The 19,499-nt window shown below is 34.7% G+C and overlaps 1 protein-coding gene across 1 annotated transcript; it reads right to left on the bottom strand.

Annotated features, from left to right (window-relative positions):
* Positions 1–16,658: 16,658 nt before the first annotated feature.
* On the bottom strand, positions 16,659–19,280 carry LOC123698019 (protein charybde-like). The gene is made up of 3 exons (XM_045644610.1): positions 18,928–19,280; positions 18,098–18,443; positions 16,659–17,994 (listed from the first exon to the last, which is right to left on the bottom strand). The coding sequence occupies exons 1-3, from the start codon at positions 18,980–18,982 to the stop codon at positions 17,910–17,912; spliced, it is 486 nt and encodes a 161-aa protein (XP_045500566.1). The 5' UTR covers positions 18,983–19,280; the 3' UTR covers positions 16,659–17,909.
* Between the last annotated feature and the right edge of the window lie 219 nt (positions 19,281–19,499).

The raw sequence follows: 19,499 nt of genomic DNA, 5'->3' as shown, positions 1-19,499 counted from the left end.
ACGTGTGTTCTTTTTAATCGAATGTTCGCATTTTTAGATATAAAAAGAAATCTAGGCATTTTTATTTGTATAAATCAACACAATTTGTATTGACGTAGTTCTAAAATGCAAGCTAGTTGTAACTTTTATGAATGGTACTTTTTATTTTACTTAAATTGTAATAAATTTCTAAAAAATTCTGGTAGTTATTATTCTGTGCTTCTGGTAATTATCCTTAATCCTTATACATATTAAATAAATTCTGGTAGCTAGCTACTAGTTATTATTCTTTGCTTCTGGTAATTAAATAAATAAATAAATAAATAAATAAAATCTTTATTTGAATTCATACATTAATGTGTTACAATAGATTGGGGTTCAGGCCCCCTTACTAGGTATAACCGGTATTAACCTGTATTATCCTTAATCCTTATACATATTAAATAAATTCTGGTAGCTAGCTACTAGTTATTATTCTGTGCTTCTGGTAATTATCCTAATATATATTATAAATGCGAAAGTTTGTGAGGATGGATGTATGTGTATGTGTTTGTTTGTTACTCTTTCACGCAAATACTACTGAACCGATTACATTGAAATTTGGTATGTAAGTAGCTGAAGACCTAGAATAATACATAGGCTACGTTTTATTCCGGAAATCTCACAGGAACGGGATCTATGTGAGTTTTACTTTGAAAACGAGGGCGAAGCCGCGGGCAGTATAGAAGACAAGATTAGTTTTTTTCAAATTCAAATTCAAACTTTGTGTGAAAGAGTATTTACGCTTGGATGGATGTATGGATTTCCATACATCCATTCAACACAAACTTCCACATTTATAATTATATTAGTAGGATACATAAACATCTTTTACATTATTATTTACCTATCAATTTTACAAAACACAGTAATTTAGAATGAAAATCATACTAAGTACGTACCTACGATAAAACTGAACAGTCATACAAACATATTCTTTATTAATATTTGTAAATTTGGTTGGGATATTTTCGACCAGTTTTACAAAAACACACGCGAAAAAAGATGTAAAACTATAACCTATACCATAAAAGAAAATCGAAACAGAGCTGTAAACAGGAGTTTCGATCTCAATCGACTAAAGCTAGTTCTAGCTTAAAAATAAACCTTGTGACCTTGATCCAACGGACGCGTAATCGAAAATATACCTTGCTCCATTGGAATAAGGAAGATTTGGCAATGAATAACCAATGTGTTTACAATATTGGTATTTTTTGCATTGCCCTTGAGATCGGTATTAGTAATTTAAATATTGTTATCATATTATGTGGAATCTTTATGAATTTGAAGATATTTGTGGGCGTTCGGATCGAATAAATCCCATTTTTGGTAAAAACATGAAATAAGTCATGAAGAGGTCAGAAAATATGAATCATTACATAGTCCTAACTAATATTATAATTAATGCGAAAGTTTGTGAGGATGTGTATATTGTGTGTTTGTTACTCTTTCACGCATATACTACTGAACCGATTACAATGAAATTAAGCACACATATAGAGGGTAACATGGATTAACACATAGGATAGGTTTTTTTTTTTTTTACTCTAGATAGGGAAGCGCTTGACCACAATCTCGCCTGATGGAAAGCTAAGATGCGGTCTAAGATGGTACGCGCTTCCCTAGTTTTTTTTTATGCCGGAAATCCCACGGGAACGGGAACTATGCGGGTTTTTCTTTGAAAACGCAGGCGAAGCCGCGTACGGAAAGCTAGTATAAAATAAATTCGCTGTCTGTTCGTCCCTACGCAACTTCTTTAGGCGCGTTGAGAGTAAAATTTCAAGATGTCGTCATGGCAATACCGTCACGTCATGGAGTAAGTCGACGATTTTGGTATCTTTGAATCTTGCCAAAGAAGTTTCACTTCTGAATCGTGTGCTCGGCACACACGCTCTTTTATTTTTGTGGGTAGTAATAATTGCCTGGCCTAAATTTTTATCTCGGTTCCCGGTCTACCTCGAACTAATTTAAATACATAATATGTTAGTTTGTCTGTCAAGGGCAGACATAGTTTAAATTTTGTGTTAGGTATCTATTATTAAGAGGTACTTAAGTTCATAATAAATTAAAATTAAAATTTATATTAATTTAAAAATATTTTTTGTGCACGTTTCTTTAAAATTTGATGATTTTAAGTTTTATCGATATGTTTTGTTAAGTGTTTATAGACATTATAATTTTAATTCTTTCTTAATTAGATACTAATGTACCTATAAAAAGTTTTCTAGACGATAAAAAATATTTTAATTTATGAAACTTATGCAAAAATTATAGCTTTTTATGGTAAGAGTAAATACAGGATTTTAATAATATTAGATTTATGAGTTACTAGCTTTCCCCCCGCGGCTTCGCCCGCGCAGTAAAAGAAAAACCCGCATAGTTCCCGTTCCCATGGAATTTCCGGGATAAAACCTATCCTATGTCCCAGGGTAAAAAGTAGTATGTCCTTTCTCGGGTATCAAAATATCTCTATACAAAATTTCATGCAGTAGTTAAGGCGTGATTGAGTAACAAACAGACAGAAAGAGTTACTTTCGCATTTATAATATTGTGATTAGTATGGATTCACGATAGCCAATATTAAGCGGTAATCCAGATACTTCATACAATCTTAACTGCCACAAATAAATATCAACCCGCATATTTAATAGCCAATAAACATTTTAATGCCATTTAAAAAAAATGACGTAATACTTAACGGTAACAAAGTATAGCACAGTGGGTAAAGCGCAAAAAAACTAACCGGTTGTTTTTGAAACTCGACCGGTTCACTGATAACGCGATAACACGCGATTATGTCGCGAAAAACTTTGCTGGTTTACACACTGTGATCATCGATATCACACCCAAACGCTATGCTAACGCTGTCTAGGGCTTAGGCGTTGTTCAAATAATAATATTATGTACTTTGCTATATGTTTAGCTTCGCTGTTTTGCTAGCATAGTAGCGTTAGCTACTATTAAGTACTCTGTGTTACCGGCAGAAAAATGTGATATTTTTAGCTATAATCTCTCTTTAGATCAAATTTCAGCAATATCGATTCAGTAGTTTTTACTACACATAAGCAACAAAGTATTGGGTTTTTCACATCATTAGCATTGTTTAAAGTGAGTACCTAAGTAATTATTGCGTCGTCCTTGCTAAACTAGAATTTCCAAAAAATATATTCTAGCAGATAAAAATAAATAACACATCGCACAGTGTGTAAAATTGTTTTCGTGCAAAAAGATCAAAGTTCATACTTCCTAAATATTGATATAATGTTGTATAAAGTTTATTTTATAATTATACTCGTGCTGTTTTTTTGTGAACATGAGTTTTTATGGAAAGAAGATATTCGGCGTGTTTATTTAAATACATTTTTCACAATTTTATGATACAAATCTTTTGCGCCATCTGTTCGTGTTCGTTTTCAGACTTTGCAAAAGAATAAAAATATTAAAATTTAAATTTTTATACAATACAGAATATTATATTGCTCGCGGTGCCAGTTTGTCTGGAACTTGTACAGGTTTTAATAATAAAATATAAGAGGAAAAAATAATATTTATTATAGAAAATGTTTCCTGAATCTGTGATCCCCGACGAGTACAATATGGGAGTCTTCAAGCGTAGAGTGAACAGGTACCTTCTAGGGCGTTCCATCTTAGACCATATTATTATCTCATCAGGCGAAATTGTGGTCAAGCGTCACCTACAAAAAATATAATATGTTCAATTTTGAATTATATTATATACGTATGAATAATAAAAAGTTGAAGAGGTTTTTTTTCGTTGTTTGCTTGTATGTACACGCTAATCTCAGGAACAACTGAGCATTATTTTGCTGTTAGATAGTTCATTTATCGAGGAAGACTATAGAGTATAGGGTATAGGCTATATGTCATCATGTAAAGACCAATAGGAACAGAGCAATGCAGGAAAAACTGCGGGACACAGCAAATAGCAAAAAAATAATTCATAAAGCTAAAAGCCGCTGCATAGCATTCTCACGACTTTTCTTACGTAAACATCTTTTGGGAAAAGCGGATGAAAAATAAAATTTCTCAACAAAAAATGGACGCCACTACAAAAGAGCACTCAATACCTTGCACTTATTTACTTATCTAATGTCAAAGGTAATGCCCGTGCGCTAGTGTGCGTCACAGTGTATGTGTGTCAAGGTTCCATGTGAATGAACCCCGCTACATGTGTGCGTGGGCGCGCGTGTGTGCGCCGCGCGTGTGTGTGTACATATTTTTGGATATCGATTCTTTCTAGACTAATCGTGGTATTTCATGTGATTTATTTATAATGTACACGTGTGGTCAAATAAATAAATATGTTTAAATCCGTTGTAACTTTACTTTTTTTCTGATGTCTCATATTATATTAACGTAGGTAGTATTAACGTGGTCGCGGAAGAATTCCAACCAATACCCGCGGCCCCATCATTAAAGCGGCTCGACGGAACACAGTGGGGTTTTAGTCGGTAGGAATCCGACATAACCCACGGCTCCTTCCCCGGGGGCAGTGGGTATCTTTGGAAGATTTCCCCACTATAAAAAAAAAAAAAGGTAGTATTAACGTAGGAAAACTTAAAAGGACTATTGGAAATCAGAGAGAATTTCAGAATTACGTAATGTCCACTCCTAAGGTAATGTCCCATACCCAACAAGGGGACATGAACTTCATTTAAGACTCGCGTATATCCTACTTATATTATAAATGCGAAAGTTTGTGAGGATGTGTGTGTGTGTATGTTTGTTACTCTTTCACGCAAATTCTACTGAACCGATTACGATGAAATTTAGCACACATAAAGAGGGTTACTTGTTGAGTATATACTTACATAATTACAAATCTTTCCTCTTTATAATATTTGTATAGAAGTACTCCTATACGAATCCCCTAATCTACTGCATAAATTTTTATAAGTATGTTGCAGTCTATTTTAAGAGACAAATATAAAAAGGCAAACTTATTTGACACGTGTACTAAACTAACTCTATCTAGGTTACCATCGTCCTTAATTCAATTACAGCCTTCCGTGTATAAAAATAATCTTTACAATTAGTCAATCTACTGCTACTAAATTCTGCCAATTTACTCTATAACAGAACCTGGTATTATGACATTGCACGTTCACAAACATCGATGTTACAATAATCAATTTGCAAACCATTACTGCGTTTGTATAGTACATGTTATAAACAAGTGGTGTTTAAGCAGCAATGGATGGTGAAGTATATTTGATTTTCAAGTGTATTTTTCCATTGGTAAGGTTTGTTTTGCAATGTGTTATATTTATAATTCTAAATTAATAGCGCGCGAGTCGTGAGTGATTATAATTTCAGAACGCGTGTTTTTTAACCGACTTCAAAAAAAGGAGGAGGGTATATATATATTTTTTTTTTATGTATGTACACCGATTACTCCGAGGTTTCTGAACCGATTTACGTGATTCTTTTTTTGTTCGATGCGGGATGGTGTCGAATTGGTCCCATAAAAAATTTATTCGGATAGGCCCAGTAGTTTTTATTTTATGAGCATTTTTGTCTGTAGGTATTTGTAAATTTTGCAAGTGCAAGTTTGAAGTCGGTTGTTTTTAACGCAGTTATCACTTGTCTTCACTTTTGACATCACCAAGTTTGTTTTATGTGGATTTGAGATTGAAAGTGAGGGTTTTTGGATTTTAATACGATTTCATTCATAATGATGGTGAAGTGTTGTTTTTGTTCTTCTATCGTTCATTATCGCCTTGGTGCAGTGGTTAGCCCGAGAACTGTAATAAATTCTGGATTCGATTCCTGAAGATTTTATGACTTGGAAAATAGATTGTTACAGAAAGTGAAATGTCTAAAAAACGTAATATTAAAATCAATTGCAAACAAAAGTGTAGAATACCTATATGTACCTATACTAATCTATACTAATATTATAAAGCTGAAGAGTTTGTTTATTTGTTTGTTTGAACGCGCTAATCTCGGGACCTATTGGTCCGATTTGAAAAATTATTTCGGTGTTGGAAAGCCCATTTATCAAGGAAGGCTATAGACTATATTATATCATCACGCTAAGACCCATAGGAGCGGAGTCACGCGGGTGAAACCGCGCGGCACAGCTTGTTATTAATATACATAATATTGCATTTAGCTTCACATAAATATTAATGTTCCGATATAACATCCTGTTATTGTCAGAGTTACTCATAATGGTTGATTTTAAAATTATTTAAAATTAACCATTTCTATTCATTTATGAATTCTCAAGGTTTTTGCAGGAGGCCTGTCCCTGCAGCAAAAAGTTTGAGCTTATGATGATGATAAACCAAAAACTAAGCCAGATTTGAAACGACCATCAAAAACTTATTATGGAGACGATATTTTATTTTCTCTCCAGTAATTAATATTTTTGGCAGTAACGATGTATTATGTACTAACCTAACTACACAATTTGAATCTATTTATTGTTATAAAATATAATATTTCTTATAACTAGGTAACATTTAACGTTTATACAGCAAAAATGCCAAAATAATTTATCGAGAATATTTATATTTGCACATGTGCGAACTTAAGGGCAATACATATGTAAATATATAAACAATTGTATTATAAATTATAATACTTAAAGTAAATAATATTTATGTACCTACTTCCAAAAACAATGTGAAAATTTTCCTTCTAATCTTTAATTTAAGAAAGAGAGTGTGTAGTGCATTTCTATTTTTTTGTGAAAACCACAACATTTTTTTGCAAAAAAATGTTATCTTGATTCTTGATCTATTCAAACACTAAATTACATCTCAATTGGTTCATGCGTTTCAGATTCACAACTCGCAAACAAATATAATCAAGTTGGTTTATAATTTAAAACGAGAGTTGAATGAGCCTTTAATTTTGTTGATTACTGCTATTAACTTATGGGATACTGTATACTTAATTTTCAGAATTATTTTGTGTCCCTTTTTGGGACGGGGGTTCAAATAAAGCCCCAGTCGCTCTGTTTTGAGTACCTAATCGATTAGTTGATTATACTTAATAAATACTTCAATATTATGTTTTATTAAGATTCCGCAGTAAACGCAGGGGCTTTTTTAATTTTAACATTCAATTAAACTATATAAATTTTTTAATCTATATCTTCTAATATATAAAAATCAATGCCACTTTTCGTTGTAATTCCATAACTCGAGAACGGCTGAACCGATTTCGATAATTCTTTTTTTATTATATTCCTTGAAGTACGAGGATGGTTCTTATGTAGAGAAAACGTTAATATGTACCACGGGCGAAGCCGGGGCGGACCGCTAGTAATATATAAAACTCAAAGGTGACTGATATAGTGATCTATCAACGCACAGCCCAAACCACTGGACGTATCGGGCTGAAATTTGGCATGCAGGTAGATGTCATAACGTAGGCGTCTCCTAAGAAAGGATTTCCCGAAATTATTGCGGGAACGGGGAAAAACGGGGATGCACGTACAAAGTCGTGGGCGGAAGCTAGTGAATAATAAAGTTATTAAAACTATATACCTATACGTCATTTGTAACATTTTTTTCCATTTACAACATTTTTTATCAGTTTCTCTAAATAGCTTCACTTGTAAAGCTGCAACCCTGTCGCAATCACAAAATCGCTGTGTGAAATGTAAACAGTATGAAACGATCAATTTGACGTCAAACATCAACATGATTATCCAAATATAGACTTAATGCATTGCAGTTATAAATAAATTCACAAACAAAACTAACTTCGACTCTGCATAGCAACTGCGTTTGCATGGCTTTCCAACTGCAATACACAGGAGCAGAACGCACCAAAATGGCCGTTTAAAACCGACACAATTAGACACAGAGCGCCTCTGTGCTCTCGTGGAAAGTCCATCAATTGCTCGGGCCTTAATTGTGTTGTTTACAACTCGTAAACGGTAGGAGTCTGGATTCATTCGACCCCCGTACCACGGTACCAAAAACAAAGCATAAACTTTGGTAATATCTAACATTCGACATACATCGACAGTTATGTAAGAACACGTTAGAAGAAAAAAAGTAAGAAGCGAATGCAGCGATCGATGGATGTGGATTGTTCGTTGAGTCGTAATGTATGTCGAAAGATTATAATTATATTACGAGCACCAATTGTACATCGGTACTAAATTTGACTGTATTTACGCGTTTATTTCCAATTACGAAAGGGTTTTAATCCAAATGCGGTGCTTTTAATGAAAATTGGTTTGCATTTGATTTATTTAGCTTTGAAGTGAAAGGGAAGTTGGTTAAATCAATAATCAATTAGTTGCCGCTTAATTACAATTGGTAAATCCGAAATGGCTTTAGGGCAGTGTTGCCATGACGTTTCTGATATTACGATAGTTCAATGTATATTAAAATTAATGTAGCAATTAGAGATGCACCGAATATTCGGTTCCTATCCGGTATCCGGCTTATCCGGCCCTTTTTTACTATCCGGCCGGATACCGGATGGTAATGTACTATCAGGCCGGATACAGGATAGTAAAATTGGTAGATTTTATAAATAGAATCGAAATAAAGACAGTTGTAATTGAAGCTTTTTATTATTTTTAACGAATTTTTTTTTTCACTGACACGATAAAAGTGTCACTACCAAGAACTGTGACCGCGCGAACGTTCACTACGAAACAAGTCAAAACCTGCACTGCACAGGCGGCGTGCCGGTGCGCGACACGCACCTACGAAACTCAAAATGCCGTCGGCCGAATATTCGGCGGCCGGATACCGAACATTCGGCGGGTGGTCAGGCCGAACATCCGGTATCCGGTATCCGGCCAAACAACTATTCGTTGCATCTCTAGTAGCAATATTATTATTTATTTTTATTTGTAGTATGAAATAATTCTCGTTTGGAATAACTAGCATTCAGTAACAAAGTTTTCTTATTTATTTATCAGGATAGTAATACCCTGCGTAAAAATATATCTTTAAACAGTTTTCAGATTTTTCTTACATCGGATAATAGATAAAAATAAATGGTAAGAACAAATTATTTGATCAGTCATTATTCTTTTGAAAATTATTAAAGTTTTTAATGAACTTACAACAAATTTGAGATGGAATATGGCAGCCCCATGGTATCTCTGTTCTTATAATGTTCTGAATTGGAAGTTTCATTATCATGGAGTTGTATTCATAGATAATTGTATGGTTATTTTTAGAATAATGCTTTGAAAAACATGATGTTTATGATCAGCTATTTTAATGTGTTGCTATATAAAATAATTAATAATAAAATATAAATAAAGATATTATCAATACGTTTTGACTTTTATTTATTTAATCTATTTATAAAATACATAATATTATACAGGGTGTCCCAGCAAAGGTATACTAAGCCCCAAGGAGGTTATAGTTTTGCATACGCTGAGTACGTAAAAAATACTTATAAAATTCCAGACGAATTTTTTTGACAAATAGATGAATTCTTAAAACTCTATGTGTACAGTGTACACCCCTAACAACCAACCCGCTCAACTTTGCTACCCGCACGTGAGCTATCGTTTAAGATTATGTTTTCATAAACAAAATGATCACATTAGCGAAGCGGTATATGCCGGCTGCGCGAAGCTAGAGAAGAAAACATGAATTTCAAGGAAAAATTAAGCAAAACATTTTTGGCGTAATTTTGTTATTTATTATTTAAGTATTTTTTACGTGATCAGTGTATTATGCAAAACTACAAGTTCCTTCGCGCTTAGTATACCAATAGTGGGACACCTGTATAGGTATATATGTAGGATTTTCTTGCAAAAAATTTTTTATTTAACCGACTTCCCAAATCAGAAGTTCGCAAATTTAAGATTTCAGTCAACGTAAAACCTAGGATATAACTAGCATTAAAAACCGGTTCCAAACAATGGCCACTCATTAAGGCCACTGGCGACCTGTCACTTAAACTCTCGTTAAAATCCAATAAAAAAGATTTAGATATTCCTAATGGCTGTGACAGCTAACGATTGCCAACTCCTTCGATTGAGATAACGTGCTTGATGTGTTGGTGCCAGTCTGACGTATTTAACCATAATATTTTTATAAAAAAAGACATGTACATACGTAAAAGATAGTTGCTAAACTATACAGTTTTATTATAAAACACACACTAACTTAAAACCAGGTCTGAAACGTATTAAAACAATGGTCTAAATAAAAGTTTAATTAGAAAAGTTTTAGCGTTAAACCATAGTTCAGGACATTAGTCAAGCACAAATTTAAACCTCTGTACTATACTCTAAACTATACTACTAAAGTTAAACCATGGTTTTATAATCTGGACTTTAACCAGGTTCATTTAAGCTTTCGTAATAAAACCATGAATATTTCAACTGGGATAAGTAATTTGGAAAGGTAATTTAGACTAGCCAATCCCGTTATTAAATAAAAGTGTTTCAATTCAAAAAAACATGTATTCAATAAATTAATACTTAATAACAGGTTAACGAAATTAATTGCAAACTGTAGTACCAAGCGTAGAGTGAACACTACTATGGGAAATCGAACAGCGCCCCTAGCGGACGTATGGGGAAGCTTTGATTCCCCATACAAATTTCGCTGTGACGCAGACGCGATAGTAACGTTTCGTACTGGATGAAAACTCGCACTAGGCACACAGGTATCTTCTAGGGAAGCGCGGTCCATCTTAGACCACATCTCAGCTTAACATCAGGCGAGATTGTGGTCAAGCGCTTCCCTATCGACAATAAAAAAAAACCTACAGTTTGATGATATGATGATGAGACGAGGAAAGCCACGTTCTAAGACTAGTGCGATCAGAAATAAAATACATTACCAACAAAATATATTTTCCAATACATCTTTACTTTCTGTATCTATCCCATCTTGAAACTAATTTAAAATTAATTAAACGTTGTCTGCCAAAAAAACTCATGCACACTTATGAAAATTAAAATCTATTAATTATCTTTGGATGTTCTGTCTGTCCGCCCCTTTCTACCTAATGGCTTTCCAGTTACTAAAATAAGCCTCGAGCTTTCAAAGTTTAAACTCAAAAGCGATTGCTTTTAACTCATTATTCGTATAACAGACAAATTGTTTCGGCGTCGAACCTGTTTTCTTGTAAATTATGAATTTTGTAAAGTTATGGGTTATAATTATAAAGGGATTCAATAGAATTGAGTGTAAAATCATGAAGATTTTGTGTAATAAAGTATAATATCGAAAAATTCTAAGGAAAAGATCAGATGTTAACTCAAAAGCTTCAGAAACAACTTTTAACATATATTTGTTTAATATAGAGACTAGAGATAGATAGGTTTAAATAGACGCAGGCTACAAATATAAAAACTAGAATATACAATAATATACTTTTCATCCTGGACAAAGTCGGTATTGTTAGTTTGTAGATACTACAACATTATTTCAATTTATCTCAGATTTTGAGATGTAAAAATTCCGTAACGAATAAACCTAACACCCCCCACTCCAAGCGGCACAGCGATGCGATGCTATGCTCGCTTTACAGCGCCAGCGGCAGTCCTCGAGTGCCACACGTATTTTTTTTAAGTAATTTTTATGTCACTAAACGCTTTAATACTGGTATTTTAAGTCAGAGTAGAATTTATTCACAGCAGTTTTATCAATTGGCGGTTTAATAAATAGCCTAGGCAATTAAAGAGCGGCTGTTTTAACGAATTAACTGCAACATATACACAATGCACTATACTAGGTGCACTTAGTAACGACAAAAATAATGACCGCTTATCACAATATTTCATATCAACGAATGATTCAAACCGGTACGAACCAGAATATAATGGAACAAATAATAAAGCGTATTTATTGCTACAAATTCAATTAGGTGGTTATTTATAGAAGTTTGTAGGTAAATAAGAAAACTAGGTTCAATGCACTTTAAAATACCACAAACTGACATTTTTGATAAAAGGAATTGGTCTAAAAGTTTTATAAAAAAACTAGCTTTCCGCCCGCGGCTTCGCCCGCGTTTTCAGAGAAAACCCCGCATAGTTCCCTTTCCCGTGGGATTTCCGGGATAAAACCTATCCTATCTCTCAAGTTGGATCGAACTGCACATGGTGTGCGAATTTTATTATAATCGGTTAAGTGGTTTAGGAGCCCATTGAGGACAAACATTGTGACACGAGATTTATAAATATTATAAGAATAACTAACAGGGCCGGATCTACCCATGGGCTTTATGGGCTGCAGCCCAGGGCCCCGAGGTTAAAAGGGCCCCCTTACTCCGATAAAACCAATGGGCGATAATTTAAAAAAAAATCTGTAGTCGGTTTTCGAAAAAAAAAATGATGAAAATCGCATAAGTACCTACTTCAATAACTTTTGCTAACATGTAAAAGGATGTTTGCATGTTGATTTTCAACTTTAAGAAAATAAATCTCATTTATTGAAACTATTTGGTTATTTTATATGGTGGACGTTTACTTAATTAGAAACAGTAACACAATGAAGTAGTCATCAAGTTTATTTAACATTTGTGTATTAACGTTTTAGAGATAATGCACTATTTCATATGTAATAGAACACCCGTTTATGTAGTTTTATAAGAAATTGCTTAATTTTAATCAAACATTAGCTTATATTAATAAAATTAAACAACATTAAGTGCAGTCTGATTTCACAAATCTTACTTTTACCCATTTTTATTGCAAAGTTAATTAATTTTCAGAAACTTTTAGATAGAATGTTTAAAAAATGGTGCAAATATTTGTAGCAGAAAAAAATATTAACGACATTTTAATAGGTTTTGACTTTAGAACACTCGAACCATGCTGTTTCTAATTTGTTGTCCACACTGAAAATATGTACTCGGAAATTAGACTACACTTAAAGTTGTTAAATTTTACTAATTTAAGCTAACGTTTGATTAAAATTAAGCAATTCCTTATAAAGCTAGATAAACGGATGTTCTATTACATAATATGAAATAATGCTTAATCTCTAATACGTTATTATACACAAATGTCAAATGAATTTGATGACTACTTCATTGGGTTACGTGTTTCTAATTATACGTCCACCACTGTAGGTACCTTCCTATATAAAATAACCAAATAGTTTCGCGGGGCGCAGCTAGTTTATGTATAGGTATACATAATAATAACTAGCTGCGCCCCGCGATTTCACCCACGTGGCTTAGATCCGGTTGGTCTTAGCCTGATGATATAATAGCCTTCCTCTATAAATCGGCTATCTAACACCGAAATAATTTTTAAATCGGACCAGTAGTTCCTGAGATTAACGCGTTCAAACAAACATACAAACTCTTCAGCTTTATAATATTAAGTAATAAGTATAGATACTAGTATAGATAATATATATTCATGACTTTATTTCATATATTACAAAAATATAACTTAAAAATTACCGGAGAAATTAGCACTAGATTGTCATCCGACTTAGCCTTAGAGCATTTAACCAACGACTTAGCAGTTGGCAACGCGCTTAAAGAAGTTTCACTTCAAAAATGCACTTTTTACTCTTTTTAGAGGGCTATATAATATATATAATATAAAGGCTTATTTTAAAGCCATGTTTTTTTACCAAACCGTTTCGAAAAAACTTGTTTTTTTCGATAAATTAATATTTATTTGTACTCGTTTATTCAAATACTTTTTTTTATTAATACAGATTTATTATTACTATCAACGTACTATTAAAAATTTATATACTTATAAACATTTGTGATTTTTTAACCAAATGCGTTATTCGGTTATTAAGAAGTGTTTTAACTCTTATGTACGAGCCCGAACGAGTTATGGCCCAGTCATGTAAGGTTAAATTAGGTAAGAATCTCGGAATTCGAGACACCCAGCAGTAAGTCTGTAAATACTTGTATATTGACACCCTAAAAGTTATCTCAAAATCTACATATGGTAGGGTGTAAGGAACTACAAGGTCACAAAAAAATATCTCATTTCTTATGGGTTTTTTGCTATTTGTATTTATTATCAATATTGTAGAATATAAAATTCTCCACAAATTTTGTTTAAAAAATTTTGTATACGGTGAACCGTTTTCGAGATAGAGGGTGGAGAGCGCGCGGTCACAGCATCACTTCATCGACATTTCAACCGTGTATATTATAAGTTCACTTTGTTTGTCACTTTGTTTGTCCGCGATAGACTCCTGAACTAATGAAACGATTTAAAATCAAATTTGATTATGTTAAAATAACAAAATTGCGAAAGTAAGTAGGTATTAAGAAAATATGAACATTTCCAAAAAAAGGCCCCTGGGTAGTTTCAGCCCAGGGCCCCACAAGTTCACGGTCCGGCCCTGATAACTAAACTTTATAAGACGTTTATATATCAAGTAAGGAAGATTAAGATGATCAATATGTATGTTTTTTATAGTACAAACATATCAATAAATACACATAGATACGTAATAAAACGCCAATTTTAAATATTACAAAATGGCGCTTCCGTAATTATAAGCAAATTATAGGTATGTCTAATATATATAATTAATGAAAATTTATTGGCCTAATTACAATGATAATTAATAAAGATATTAATATAAAAACGTGACGCCACATTATTATTGAAATAATAACTAGTATCAGGCTGCGGTTTCACTCACATTTTCTTTATATTTATAAATTATTAAGCTAATAAAACTACCAGTAAGCAAAATCATGACAGCAATATCTTGGATAAGGCAATGAATATTTTTATCAATGTACCAAGGTAACCAAAAAAAAAAATGTACCAAGGTAAATTAACTTTTTATCAAAATCACACAAAACATGAGAAACTTTTCATAAAATATGTTATCCACACAAAAGTGGGATAAGTAATTATTTGATTTTATCTAATTTCTGAACGATTATACCTACTATCTTAAAACGATCGGTCATTTAGTAGTAATTAACACACATTAGAACTAAAAAATGTTGTAAAATTTAAACTTATAAGTACTGTAAAATTCTTCATCTAAGTATATTTTAAAAAGTAATTTTGAACCAAATTATCTTAGCAAATTATTATCAACAACAACAAATTCCAATTATATATTTTTAACAGCACTTATGTATCAAAGGAAACGCATTTTAATAGAATAGGTATTTGGTTCAGGAATAACATACAATTTGTTTTAATTTGTACGTGAGTACGTGACGCGCTTCATTGCTGCATTATGCTACTAGATGGCGCTAGCAACACTGCTTTATAAGTTCTCCATATGTGAAAAATATTCAGCCACAACAATTACATTCTAATTAATAAATATTTTTTACTGGCCCAGATTTCCTTAGCTCCTTTGAATTCCGATTTCACTTCAACAAAGAAATTAGAATTTACGCAATTTTCATTTTAGTGATGTTTGATACATATCGATACTTTTTCCATTTCACTTCCATCATCCATGTATAATTTTACAATATGTATTTTTTCAACAACCACTATTCATAATACAGCTATAATAATTTGAAAACAATAAAACGAGCAGAACACATCGCTATCAGCCACGCATCACGTTCAATTATAGATATTTGAATTTCAAAACTCAACGATGTATAATCTTAATATTATCTCATTGTCTCGAAGCCAGTAATCATGATAGCAATCGCCTTGTTTAAAGCATTGCGGTTAGAAAGTGAACCCTCGTATAAATTGGCCATTGTGCAAGGGTATGCCGAAAACCATACTCGCTAGCGCTAGTCACTGACCTCTGTGGAAAATGTTCTATCAACTCTTTTGTTCAACGCAAACTAAACCTATGGTTTGTATACGTTGACATTTCGGTTCGTGCTTCGTTTTAATGTTAACAGAATAATTCAATTTTATGATAGCAACAACAGCCTTTGAATCTTGTTAAGTTTTCATTTTTTTGTCCGAGTAATGTTATAACTTTAGTGATAGGCGAAAGCGATTCGTTTAGTATGAAATAGTATTCGTTCAGAAAGATGGACATTAGGGAGCATTTATTGAGCAGATAGGCGAGGGATGTCACAAAATGACGTCGCTGCCGATTCAATTTCCGCTCGGAATCGATAATATCGACACGGATTCTTGAAAATTATTATAACTGCATATCACGTATAGAAGCTTAGTGGATACCGGATTGAATTATAACCAATGCCTACATCATTTTAGTTACTATTTTCTTTTCAAGATTCGTGTTTAAATAAAATAGTGAGTGACCCAATTGTAAAAAAAAACATCGAATTAATTTAATCGATAGAATCCAGGTCATTCAGAATCTCTTGGCACTCACTGGGCTTTATCAGCGGTTGTTTTCATATTTTCATTTACGTTTAGTGCCCATACGTTTTATTTATGTGGAACGCTCGCTGATATTGTAAATTATCGAGATAGCAGCGACAAAAGGTGAAAAGTTGTAACCTGGTTATTTGCTTAGATAGTAGGGTCTGTATAAATGTATCTTAGTGTTGAGAGGATGAGGGTTGTTGTCGATAACCGGTTGGCAAACGCCTCCGGTAACCGGCTCAGACTGGTTTCAAGCCAGTTCTTAAATCTATTGCTTCAACTTTCAGATTGTTCTTGCTAGCGAGTATGGTAATGTTTGGATATTGTGTTCCTTTTATAAATGTGATATTCTTCAATATGTGTTCGGGTAAAGGTTGTACAGGAATAGAGGGGTTCAACAGAAACAATCAAATAAATTTTTTGAAACTATGTATTTTTTTATAATTTCTACATTTTCTTTTTTTACTGTCTATGAAATAAATATCAATTATAAACAATTGATACACTTTATTGTTAGTTTTTGTATATTCCAAGTTTAAGAAGTATTTTTTTGTATGATTTTTTAATGTTTTTTGATGAAAGTGAATTCTAGGACTATGATATTGTGCGTTTTTAAAACACTGGACCCTACAAACATTTAGATTTCTTTAAAAACTGTTAGTCTATTGATTTACATTACATAGTACTGTACACTGGATGAAGAAAATGCTTTAATTCGATAATATCTCGTCATCTATAAAGGTACTGTTAGTACAAAATTTCTCTCTTTACACACTGGACTATAGAACGCTGCATTGCGCGCTGATAGAAAACAATCTTATAAAAATTACAATCTTTATATTAACTTAAATAACTTAATACTTGTTATAACTATAATAATATAACCTGAGATCTTTGCAGTATATTACAACGCGGAACTCCGCGCTCTCTCCCTCTATTGCCTCCACTTACGACTTCACTCAACATTATAATCTGCATGCGTGCTCTCTTATTCATTAAAGTATAATATTTTCTCATTTAAATTTTATACATTACAAAAGTAGTATCACAAACAAATGTACGAACTAGTACAATTACGAAAACGTACACATATCTGATCCCTCGCGAGATCGCCTCTAATAAATACAATTACGAGACATGTAATATACGTCTACACAACTTCAGAATAGAATCGAACGCGAAACAAAAAAATACGTAACACTAAATCGTTCAGGGTATCATCAGTATCACACGCGCGGCGGCGACTGAGATCTCGGTGCGCACCTAACGCCGCCGCGACAAGCACTCGCCCAGCCACTAACAGACAGACATCCCACAATAAAATACAACAACGATTAACATAAGTGCGGAGTGCGGACGGCGCGGGCGGCCGCTACGGTGGGCAGAGCCGCGGGAGCGCGAGATCGGGGCCGCCCGCCCGCCGCGCGCGACCGGCGAGCGAAGAGCGACGCTTTGTGCTACAAAGCGCATTTCGCCTCGCCTTCGCGCGCCCTATGCGCTCCACCGCGCGCTTATTCTACAACTATACATTACATATCACGCTGTGCTTTTTTTTCTCTTATTAAAAATATAATTAATATACATATAATATTGATATTTGTTAAAATAACGATACGTAGTAACGAGGAGGGCAATCAGTCGGCTCGCTCGCACGCGCCGAGGCTCACTCTGCCTGGCTTCGGAAAAGTTTTTTCTTTTCTATCGTGAACTGGGGGCTGATGATGATGGTGCCGCCTCGCGTTAAATTTCTGTAAAAAAGAGAGCTCATTAGTATGCTGTTCCATAGTATCAGACAAAGTGTCTGATAAGAATAAATTTCAAATAAGAATATCAATGAGTGTCGATGCTTACTTTAAAAACTGCGGCAACAGGCTGGTCCAGTTCGTCGCATCGTGCTCCAGGTGTAAGTGGATCTCGTGCGTCGTCAATGTGTTGGGGTCGATTTTGAAAGCCGCTAACCGCCTCCCCGCCACGTCGACGATGACGGCGGCACCCCGCGAGCCGCAGGGCTCGCCCTCCGCCAGCGCCAGGGTCTGCCTAGAGGCTCTCGCGAGCAACTCGGCAGGCACCAGCACCTCGGCGGTGGCTAGCTCGCTAGCTCCCTTGGCCGCCCGCAATTCCCTCTCGAGCCTCTGGGCCAACGCCGTTTCCGTCGGAACCGGCACCGGCGCTTCCCGCCACGTCGGCCCATTCCAGGCTATAACAATAGAAACGAAACATTTATAAAATGAAATTTCAAAAAGTTAAAAGTATCGATAAAAAGTTGCATCAGTGACATCCCCATTCGTTAAAAAGTAAAATTAAAATAATTTAAATTTAAATTCAAAGTTATTATCTAAATCACTGAATGAGAATTGCAATGCAGAAAAAGAACAAGGAAAGCTACATTAAGGGCGAGAGAGCGCATCGATCGAACAGCTGTTTCGTCAGCTGACCGTGACGTTTGGGCCTCAAGCCGGCTTGACGTTGACACTACTTTAACGGACGTTATAAGACAACAATGAGTTTTTTGAATTTATCAGTGTGACTGAATGTAATGGTATTGCAGCAAAAGATAAGTAGATTGTGTATTTCGTCAGAGGCCGGAGGCAGAGCGCTGCGCGCGCCGCATAGCAACACAGCTGAGCGCTTAGAAAGCCGACTTCCCTCACCACTCGCTACAGAATAGAAAGTAGACTCACCTTTTTCACTATTGAATCCGACGTTAAACTGACTCGTAACCGGCAGGATTTCCATATTTTCCAAATTTTTACTTATATTGTACACTTTAAATACCAAAAAAATTAAAGCGTTCCGTTCCGGAACTTATATACTAGAAAAATATCACAAGTCTCTTTTGTACTGCGAATGCGCACTGAACGGCCGGCTTCACGACCGGCGACTAGTAATCGTGTAGAGATCGATTGGGAATAGAAAACGTCCGGAGTTAACACGACTTCATCAGATCTGATCTCGTAACCACAGGGTTTCGTCTCTCACCCTAGGCTCACTGTTCGACCCACCCGACCCTGTCGCTTTCTGTGACGGACTGACGCTGCCGGGAAGTGTTTTCAGTTTATATAGAGCGACGAAGGCGGGGGTGCGGGGGGTCTCTCCGCGGCCGGCCGCGGCCTCCCCGCGCGCCAGTTCGCATCGCTCGCGGCGCTGAGAGCACGTCTCTCTGTCGCTCCACCTGAGCTCTTCTCAAAAAGCCGGCCGGCGTTCTTTGTTCTCGTTCCACCGGAGGAACAAAAAGTTCTAGACGAAATCGAAA

This window comes from Colias croceus, chromosome 15 (assembly GCF_905220415.1).
Source record: "Colias croceus chromosome 15, ilColCroc2.1".
Taxonomy (NCBI): Eukaryota; Metazoa; Arthropoda; class Insecta; order Lepidoptera; family Pieridae; genus Colias; species Colias croceus.
This window is presented reverse-complemented; position numbering and strand designations above follow the sequence as displayed.

What these genes read in the sequence shown, in the direction of transcription:
- LOC123698019 (XM_045644610.1), bottom strand. Translation starts at nt 18,982, where the DNA reads ATGGAAATCCTGCCGGTTACGAGTCAGTTTAACGTCGGATTCAATAGT. An exon ending in CGGATTCAATAGTGAAAAAG is followed by an intron (nt 18,444 to 18,927) that starts GTGAGTCTACTT and finishes CTATTGTTATAG; the next exon opens with CCTGGAATGGGCCGACGTGG. An exon ending in CTGTTGCCGCAGTTTTTAAA is followed by an intron (nt 17,995 to 18,097) that starts GTAAGCATCGAC and finishes TCTTTTTTACAG; the next exon opens with AAATTTAACGCGAGGCGGCA.